This window comes from Triticum aestivum, chromosome 3B (assembly GCF_018294505.1).
Source record: "Triticum aestivum cultivar Chinese Spring chromosome 3B, IWGSC CS RefSeq v2.1, whole genome shotgun sequence".
Lineage (NCBI taxonomy): Eukaryota > Viridiplantae > Streptophyta > Magnoliopsida > Poales > Poaceae > Triticum > Triticum aestivum.
In genome coordinates this window covers 28,578,639-28,589,106 of record NC_057801.1, presented here as the reverse complement: position 1 = coordinate 28,589,106, position 10,468 = coordinate 28,578,639, and the positions used below count along the sequence as shown (strand labels likewise).

The window sequence follows — 10,468 nt, the reverse complement described above, 5'->3', positions numbered from 1 at the left end:
TTTCAAGATTTTAAGCACATATAGAGGAAACTTGATATTATTGCAATTCCTACAAGCATATATTCCTCCCTCATAATAAATTTCAGTAGCATCATGAATGAATTCAACAATATAACCAGCACCTAAAGCATTCTTTTCATGATCTACAAGCATAGAAAATGTACTATTCTCCTCATAAGCAAAATTCTTCTCATGAATAATAGTGGGAGCAAACTCAACAAAATAATTATCATGTGATTGAAAATTAAGATCAAGATGACACGTTTCATGGTTATCATTATTCTTTAAAGCATACGTGTCATCACAATAATCATCATAGATAGGAGGCATGCTTTCATCATAGTAAATTTGCTCATCAAAGCTTGGGGGACAAAAAAATATCAACTCCATCAAACATATCTTCCCCAAGCTTGTGGCTTTGCATATAATTAGCATCATGGATATTCAAGGAATTCATACTAACAACATCGCAATCATGCTCATCATTCACATATTTTATGCCAAGAATTCTACGTAATTCTTCTTCTAGTACTTGAGCACAATTTTCCTTTCCATCATTCTCACGAAAGATATTAAAAAGACGAAGCGTAAGAGACAAACTTAATTCCATTTTTTGGTAGTTTTCTTTTATAAACTAGACTAGTGCTAAAACAAGAAACAAAAAGATTCGATTGCAAGATCTAAAGATATACCTTCAAGCACTCACCGCGCCAAAAAAGAGCTTAGTTGACGGAGTGTGAGTACCCTTTACCTAGCCTTCCCGGCAACGGCGCCAGAAAAGAGCTTGATGTCTACTACACAACCTTCTTCTTGTAGACGTTGTTGGGCCTGCAAGTGCACAGGTTTGTAGGACAGTAGCAAATTTCTCTCAAGTGGATGACCTAAGGTTTATCAATCCGTAGGAGGCATAGGATGAAGATGGTCTCTCTCAAACAACCCTGCAACCAAATAACAAAGAGTCTCTTGTGTCCCCAACACACCAAATACAATGGTAAATTGTATAGGTGCACTAGTTCGGCGAAGAGATGGTGATACAAGTGCAAAATAGATAGTAGATATAGGTTTTTGTAATCTGAAATAATAAAAACAGCAAGGTAATAAGTGGTAAAAGTGAGCGTAAACAGTATTGCAATGGTAGGAAACAAGGCCTAGAGTTCATACTTTCACTAGTGCAAGTTCTCTCAACAATAATAACAAAGATAGATCATATAACAAGCCCTCAACATGCAACAAAGAGTCACTCCAAAGCCACTAATAGCGGAGAACAAACGTAGAGATTATGGTAGGGTACGAAACCACCTCAAAGTTATTCTTTCGGATCGATCTATAAAAGAGTTCATACTAGAATAATGCCTTAAGACACAAATCAATCAAAACCCTAATGTCACCTAGATACTCCATTGTCACCTCAAGTATCCGTGGGCATGATTATACGATATGCATCACACAATCTCAGATTCATCCAACCAACATAAAAGTACTTCAAAGAGTGCCCCAAAGCTACTACCGGAGAGTCAAGAACATGTGCCAACCCATATGCATAGGTTCCCAATGTCACGAAACCCGCAAGTTGATCACCAAAACATACATCAAGTGGATCGCAAGACATACATCAAGTGTTCTTATAAAAGACTCAATCCGATAAGATAACTTCAAAGGGGAAACTCAATTCATCACAAGAGAGTAGAGGGGGAGAAACATCATAAGATCCAACTACAATAGCAAAGCTCGGGATACATCAAGATCGTGCCATAGAGGGAACATGAGAGAGAACACGAGAGAGAGAGAGAGATCAAACACATAGCTACTAGTACATACCCTCAGCCACGAGGGTGAACTACTCCCTCCTCGTCATGGATAGCGCCGGGATGATGAAGATGGCCACCGGTGATGGGATCCCCCTTCGGCAGGGTGCCAGAACAGGGTCCCGATTGGTTTTTGGTGGCTACAGAGGCTTGCGGCGGCGGAACTCTCGATCTATCTTCTGTTCTGGAAGTTTTAGGGTACGTGGGTATATATGGGTGCAGGGAGTACGTCGGTGAACCTCCGGGGTGCTCACGAGGCAGGGGGCGCGCCCTAGGGGGGTGGCGCCCCCCACACCCTCGTGGGCAGCCTGGGACTCCCCTGACGTGCACTCCAAGTCCATCAGGTTGCTTTCCTTCCAAAAATAACTTCTCTAGTTGATTTCGTTCCGTTTTGACTCCGTCTGATATTCCTTTTCCTCGAAACACTGAAATAGGCACAAAACAGCAAATCTGGGCTGGGCCTCCGGTTAATAGGTTAGTCCCAAAAATAATATAAAAGTGGATAATAAAGCCCAGTATTGCCTAAAACAGTAGATAAAGTAGCATGGAGCAATCAAAAATTATAGATACGTTGGAGACGTATCAGCCTCTTCCTCGGGGTCATCCCTCTCCAGCTCCGTGATGTCTTCTGCTGTCCACCGAGGCCTTAGACGAAGACGGTGCTTCTAGCCATCATCGTACCACTTCATGTGTCGGTCCAGGTAAGCATCCCAGTCAGTCACTTTCCTCTCCCCATCTTTCTGGTCCCTCCGTCGGTTCCACTCCGTCACATGATTTTTAGGCTCCCCTCCCCAGTCTGTGATCGACTGATTCTTCTGCCGGCTCATCCTGCAAGGCATTAGCAACAAGAAACATCATAATAAAGTTGAACGCAATGAATTCATGGGCACGAAGAACAAGCGCGGGCACTCACAAGTGGAGCGAGTGGCCGCCGGTACCGGTGGGCGGGCCTGGTAGGGTATGCTGATACACCCCCAACTGTGTGGCCACGCGGTGTGGCAAGTTCCACTCGACGACGTACACACAGATCATGGGCACGATGCACCACCAGAGACCACGGTCCTCATCGCACATCATGTTTAGATCAAAGTCCCACGCTCGGTCATGATACGGCCACCAGTTTACCTATTACATATACGTTGGTAAGTTCCCACTCTCGGTCAAAAGTGGAATCAAAGAGAAATGTGTTTAGCGAGTTCATATGACCAGTTGGCAGAGTTCCCGGATGCGTTTGGAAACACGACCTCCATGAGAAGATACCACAGGTAGGCCCTCGCATACCACTCCACAATCGTCTAATCGGCGTCTTGGGGGCATGTCTTCCGGTGCTCCGAGAGCCAGGGCAACGGCACATCGGATGTACGGTTACCCTTATCCTCGGGGCAGCCGCCGATGAGGGTGGTAACCCTCTCCTGCCAGTTGGTCCTCTCCACTCGCCCGGTCAGTGCATGACCCTCGATCGGCATGGCAGTAATCATCGACCAATCCTCGAGGGTCACCATCATCTCTCCGCATGGGAGATGGAAAGAATGGGTCTCCGGTCGCCATTGGTCAATCAAAGCTATCAGAGCTACGTGGACAAGCGTCGGCGGCTGACGCTTGAACTGCAACACGAAACCCAACAGTCGGGCTCTCTTGAAGAACGGCGCGTAGCGCTCGTCGTAGTCCATATGCCCATGAACCCCGTGACCCCTCATGCGCAGTGGCTGGAGCATCTATCAAAAAGTGAACGCCAAAAGTTAGGAAATTATTTTCATCAATCCGAAAACTTTGATCAATTTCATTCATATCACTTACCCCTCCGTTCTCTATGAAACGGGCATAATGACCCTTGTCGAATGCCCAGTCCAGCATGGAGTACCGTGGGCCGATGTTGTCCGCAAGAGGTGGCCGCCTTAATAAAATTTCATAAACAAAAACATCATAAGCATAAGCATACATAAACATGCATCATATCAAAATCATATCACCATGCATCATATAAAAAAAATCCTCCAACAACATCTACTACACATGATGGATCAAATCATATCAACATGCATCATATAAAAAAAATCCTCCAACATGCATCATATCATCATATTTTTAAACAAAAAAAATCCTCCAACATGCATCATATCATCATATTTGTAAACAAAAAAATATCCTCCAACATCTTCATATCATCATGTCGACATGCATCATCAAACTACAATCAAGTCCTCCCACATGCATTACATCATAAATTTTTTAACAAAAAAATTATGAACTAGGGTTCATCTTCACACTAACATATGAACTATTGATTAGAGTTCATATTCAATACCACTACTTACTAAAGAACTAAGAACTAGAACTACAATCAAGCTAAAACAATCTTAGGTAAAAAAATCCAATCTAAGTTCAAAAATATGAGGGATTTCAAGCAAATAATGTGTCGAATCGGAAGCAAGTTTGCAAAAACTAATTGGAGGGATCGGAGGAGCTTACGTTTCTCTCTTCGGTGCCATCTCGATGCGCCAAAACGGCGAAGAATCGGTGAAGATCTGAGGAGGAGAGTGGAGGAGATGAGAAAGGGAGAGAGGGGCGACTTGGGGGAGAAAGAAAGGAGAAACTGTCGACGGGGGGAGGGGGAGGGGTGGGGAGATGGGCAGGGGCACGGGGTCTTGGGCGAAATAACTGCCCGGACCCTACCGCCAGGGGTCCTGGTGGTAGGCTGTATAACCCTACCGCCAGAGACCCTGGCGGTAAGAAAAAGGGTCAAATCCCGAGTTTTTTCCGAACCGGGGTCAGATCCTAAGTTTGTATCCAAAAAGGGTCAAGACAGGAAATTTTGCCACAAAGGGGGCACAAAGCCAACATGCCACGCCACAACGACGACTATAACTAACTAGATCAACGTAGCTTCCACCACATAGCGCGTAGGGGACTCGGCAAGTGGGAGGTAGGACCTAACCAGACCTTAAGAAGATAACGCACAGAATGCCACCGATGAAATAGATAGCGCCCCTAGGGGCCATGTCCGAAGAGGCAACCCGCACCAAGAGCGAGACATCCTAAAGTCCAGCTCCGAGGACTCTGCGAACCGCCAAGGCATCAGCTTCATGAAGAAAATGACGTCGTGTCTCCGCCCCCGCCTGTTTCGGAGAACCGGAACAAGGGTTTCCTTCGACGTTGGAGGTAGGACATAATCAGGACCATGGCAGCACCCCCAAGAGGGATCGACACATGCAGGCGTCGTCGTTGCCAGCATAGGCAAGTCGTGCGGAGATTCCCCCCGGACCATGACCGGAATCCAAACCATCAAAGACACGACAATGGAGCAGGCCGCCGGGTGAATCCCCCTCCCCCCTCTGAGGAAGGAAATACTTGCTCATCAACGATGCGGAGAGGTAACACCTAACGCTGTTGGCCTCTCGCCACCAATGACGACCACGCCTGGCCATCCTCGCCTCACCAGGGCAAATACCCGTCGGGCCGCCGCACTGGCATCCGGGATCCACAGCATGCCGTAGCCTACCAGAATCCCACCACCACGCACGCCAACCATCGGACAGTGCCGACCCCGACCATCGCCGGCACCACGCAACACCTCCGGCCATCCCCCATGCTGCCCTCCGTAGCCGTGGTGGCACAATCTCCGCCGGGGTCCCCACCCTGGTGCGACGAATAATGTATATCAAAATTTTAAAGCCAAGGAAATATAATTAATTTTCTTTGGAGTCCCCGTGAAACCATTTAAAAGCATATGCTTAAAAATATTCAACATCTTCAAAATAAACAGTACATGCATTGTCAAGTGGCAATATAAATAATGTTTTTTTTAGGGGAGCAATATAAATAATGTTGACGACGCATTGGCTATCACCCTTCAACATCAACATCGCACCGAACTGATAAATCCATTCTCATGTGAAAATGAAGTATAGCAAGATGCCTACACTCGGAGAAAATATCTAGTAGTACCACGAGTACCGTGCACACACAACCGTCACCGTAGAGGTACAACACAAATAGTGACAATCACACATTGACCCTTATTCCCAATTTTACCATCTTATGACCAAAAGAACGCGATGCTGATTGGCCTGAAGATCTGTTGGAGTGGGCCCGTCATTTTTGTGGCCTTTTAACACATTTTATTAATTTCCAACAAGTATTCACTATTTATGTCTTCACAATGAAAACTGTCAAACATATTTTATATTACAATATACTGGAGTTCACTTTCATAGTTCAAGAGAAAATTGTTTTATCTTGGTTTTCTCAATCTGCTCATAGAGTTTCGGATATTTGCAAATACTACCTCCATTTCAAAATATAAGACATTTTGGTAGGCTAGTTATTTTGGAATGGATGCAGTATGTTTTAAAGAAAATATTGCTGATATACTCCACATAAATTTGATATTGGCTTCCAATATTGGGTTACTGGCTTGTTTTATTGATTATCATCACCATGTTTTAAAGCATTATATCTGTTTACAGAGGGAGTATCTCTCAGAATAGGAAACATCATAAGATGACAACACATTTATTGCCGAATGCGATTACAAGTAACATTGATAATGGATGCTTATCACCCTTCAACATCAACATGGCACTTCATTTTCATGTGAAAATGAAGTAGCAAGATGACCATACTCGGAGAAAATATCTAGTACTAGTACTGCTACCGTGCACACACAACCGTTATCGTAGAGGTACAGCACGACAATGGCAATTGCACATTGATCCTTATTCCCATTTTTTTTCAGACCAGAAGACTATGGCCAACAGGGACTGACAACTAATTCGCTCCCTCGGATTACAATTTTTTTACAAGCAAAAGCACATGTATCACTCCTTCTTGGGTTTGTTGCTGTCAGGCACGGCGATCGCTTCGGGTTGAGGTGGTGCGCCGGCGTCACCGGCGGTCATCATCTTCTTGAACTCCTCGAATCCGACGCAGCCGTCGCCGTCGACGTCGACGGAGGCGATCATCTTCTCGCACTCCTCGGTGCTGCATCCCTCGCCGATGCGGCTCAGGACCTTGCTGAGCTCGGCGACGGAGATGCGGCCGTCGCCGTTGATGTCGTAGACGTCGAAGGCGTCGCGCAGCTCGGCGTCGAGCTCGCGCTCCTCGCGGCCGCGGCCGTGGAAGGCGGCGAACTCGCCGAGGTCCACGTAGCCGTCGCGGTCGGTGTCGAGCTCGTCCATCATGGACGCCACCTCGCGGCCCTGCGCGGACTCGGTGGCCGGCGGCGCGATGGCGCGCGACACGGCCGCCAGCTCGGACGGCGAGATCCGGCCGTCGCCGTCCGTGTCGAAGCGGGAGAAGACCTTCTTGATCTCGACGTCCTCCGCCGCCGCCGGCTTCTTCGCCTGCTGCTGCTGCTGCTGCTTCTGGCTGGCGCTCGACATGGCGAAACTTGAGGCTCTCGGTGGTCGCGGCGAACTGGCTGAGCTTCAAAGATTCAGAGCTCAAGTGGCTGGTTGCAGTGATGGAGATCGAGGAGCTTCTTCGACTTGAATGTGGTGGGATGGGTGGAGGTTGCAGTGGGCTCTGGGGTATTAATACCGGCGAGCACGCGCTACGGACGCGCACCGACCACCCTCCCTCCTTCCGGATAAAGAAGTGGAGTAACTCCGACGCGGGGAGGGGAGCGGCGAGCGCGTTGTCTTCTCTTCTCCCGGTTGCGTGGGGCGGCGCGTCGGCCGGCCAGGCGTGGCTTCGCGGCGATGGGCAAGCGTACGGCCGGATGCGCGCGATGCGGATCTCGGTGTATGGACGGACCTTTCCGCGTCCCGCCGAGCGGCAGGTTCCTCGGTGCTCGAGAGAAGTCAGCAGCTCGCGTGAATCACCGGCCACGTCTGCGTCTGTCGCGGACCGGTTTATTTATTCCTTTGCCGGCATGGTTCGTGGAACTTGTCGCCGTGAGCGGCTACGGTGTAGTGGGTGTGCGTGGCGGAGGGATGGACACATGACGCGGCGGGCGTGGACGGAGCGAAGTATCCCCACCCATGTGAGGTCGTCGTTGCTCGTGGCGTCCCATCCTTGCCTTCTTGGCGTGCAACTTTTCAGAATAAAGGTTCTCTTTTCACAACAAAGGTTCGTGCAGGATATCATGGCCGCCACTCCCTTTTTCACTGCGCCGGTGATTTTTACTAGTGTGGGGGTACGTATAGGTTAATTTATGGAAATACTATCTGGCGAACGTTCGCTGAGCTTCCAACCCTGGCGAGCGCTCTCTTCACCGTTGCACGGATCTTGGCGCGGCCCTCTGGCCACATAGGATTGCTAAAGTCGTTCGCTATCAGCTGACTCCTGGCAGAAATGCTCCGTTCGACTCCCATGGCATGAAGGGTGTGTACACTCAAAAAACATCTGCATAATACAAATGTCATGGTACGATATTTGGCAAAAGCATAACATAAGTAGGCGACAGAAGGGAAGGGAGCGATGCCGCGATGGCGTGCACCGGTTGGGTCCTTGAACGGAGGGTCTGGTCGAGCGGTGGCTTGCCGATTAAGATCACACTCTCTTACATAGTGGGAGGAAATAGACAGTGCGGGATATTGGGTTGTTAGGACTGTGGGTTTATTGGATGAAATAACCAAATTGACAAATTCCGGGTGAGCCACGACCCATCGGTCCGCCAATGGTACTAACCCCGTGATAATCCCATTTTTTTTCGAGAATGAGATGAACCCACATATCATAATCCTTGTGTGTCGCATGGTCCAATAAGCCGCACGGTGAATCGTGCTGGATTAGGTTCGAACCGACAATTCCTTCCTAGTGGGCGGTCGGCTTACCACTAGACTATAAGTAGAGCATTGTGAACATTTTGGGATTGAAACTCTTTCTATGTTTTGTAAGCTAAATTTGTCCACAAATTCAACTTTTGATTTAAAAAAGTTTGAAAATCCAGATTATTTAACATTTTTTTAAAGAACGTAAATCCCTTTTTTAGAGGGCATTTTTTTCTAACTTTCCATGTGCCTTTTTTATTTATAGGTAGCATAGCACTTTTTTGCTTTTATTATTGTAGGTACCATGACACTTTTATTATAGGCCACATGACAGTTTTTTATTAATAAGAGATTTGCAATTTAATAATTAATAAGATGCCAATCGTTAAGAGGATGGATTTTATTATTAAGAGCATGCCATTTTTATTATTAGGAGGATTACAATTTTATTATATAGAGCATGTCATTTTTTTTATTATTGACATGTCATTTTTATTGTTAGGAGGATGCCATTTTATAGACTGGCATTTTTTATTAATTGTTAACAGGATGACAGTTTTATTATTAGGAGGATGGTAGTTTTTATTTTTATTGGCATGTCATTTTTGTCATTGATATGTTATTTTTTATAATTTTTTGCACAGTGGAACAAATCAAGCAAAAAAAAATTACATCATGGCATTTTTTGGCCCTTGACAAAGATAAAAGGAAAAAAAAATGCTCTCCCAAACATGTTTTTTTTACTGTGAAACATCTACATGGTGGAATTCATACCATTTGTAAAATTATAGATTATCATGGCATTTTTTGTAAAGTAACATGGCATTTTCCGTATTACTTATATCATGGCAATTATACATTTTATGTGTACTCCGTTGTTATAAGAAAACAATATTTTTTTCATCAAAAAATGTAATCTGGGCATTTTGGGCAATGGAGGTTTGCCTTGGCCTGTCCTCGGCGAACGATCGAGGGGAGGGCGTTACGTTCGCTGGGACTGCCCACTTGGCAACCACTTCGTTCGATCAACCCTCCTCCCTGGCGATCAAACGCCAGCTTTTCGGGTCCTTTATTTATAGGAGGTGTAGGGAAGAGAACAATGGCACATGGAAACTATGGGCCGAACGTTCGTTTTTTGGTATTAGCAAGCAAACACTTGCAAGCCGGCAAATAGGGGAAGGAAGAACCAATGTGAGGACGAAGAGAAAGAAGTAGGACGGGAGAGGTGGACTAAAGGTGTAGAGCCCGGAGTTACCCGGCCTTTTTTTTGTGAATTCCTCGGTCAAATAATTAGTGTTGAATAGTTGCCTAGGTGTATGTTTGGATTAAGTTTTTGTAGAACTTGGGTTGGATTATTTGATCACTACCACAAAGAATATATTATTTGGTCGTTAGGAATGAATCGTTTAATACAAACTACATGTCTGTTGAGCTAAGTTGGAAAACAACATATAGGCGTTTAGGACGTTGGCATGGTCATGAACTCTCTTGTTCAACCCAAACCAGTATTCAAATAAATTGAGCCCATAATGCGAGAGTCCTTAGAGCATGTCTAACAGAGCCCTTAAATTAGTCAAACCCTCAAAATAACTGCTTTTTTGAGGGTTGAGGCCGAAACTTGGCACGGAACAAAACCCTCAAACCCTTTAACCCCCAATTTTTTTTGAAGGCTGCACCCTCATTTCCCTACTGGACCTGCACTAGTGCAGATTGAGAGGCAAAACTGAAGGTGCCTGCATTTCGGTCAACGCACGCACGCGGGAGGGAATTTTCCCCCAACTGCCTCCCCTCCTCCTCCACCCGACCGGGAGCCGCCGACGCCGGCGCGCTCGATTCAGCTGCCACCGCCGTCCCCCGCCTCCCTGCCGCCGTCCCCCGCCGCCCCACCACGCCCCGATTTGGCCGCTGCTCCGCCGCCCCGATTTGGCCGCTGCCCCATCACCCCGCCCG

At 46.7% G+C, this 10,468-nt stretch overlaps 1 protein-coding gene across 1 annotated transcript; it reads right to left on the bottom strand.

The window, feature by feature from the left end:
• Positions 1-6,286: 6,286 nt before the first annotated feature.
• On the bottom strand, positions 6,287-7,164 carry LOC123068372 (probable calcium-binding protein CML16; the record flags this gene model as incomplete). Its single annotated transcript, XM_044490944.1, is given in 1 exon segment — positions 6,287-7,164. A coding segment is annotated over 1 exon segment (542 nt), but the record flags the coding sequence as incomplete, so codon positions are not given.
• Positions 7,165-10,468: the final 3,304 nt, after the last annotated feature.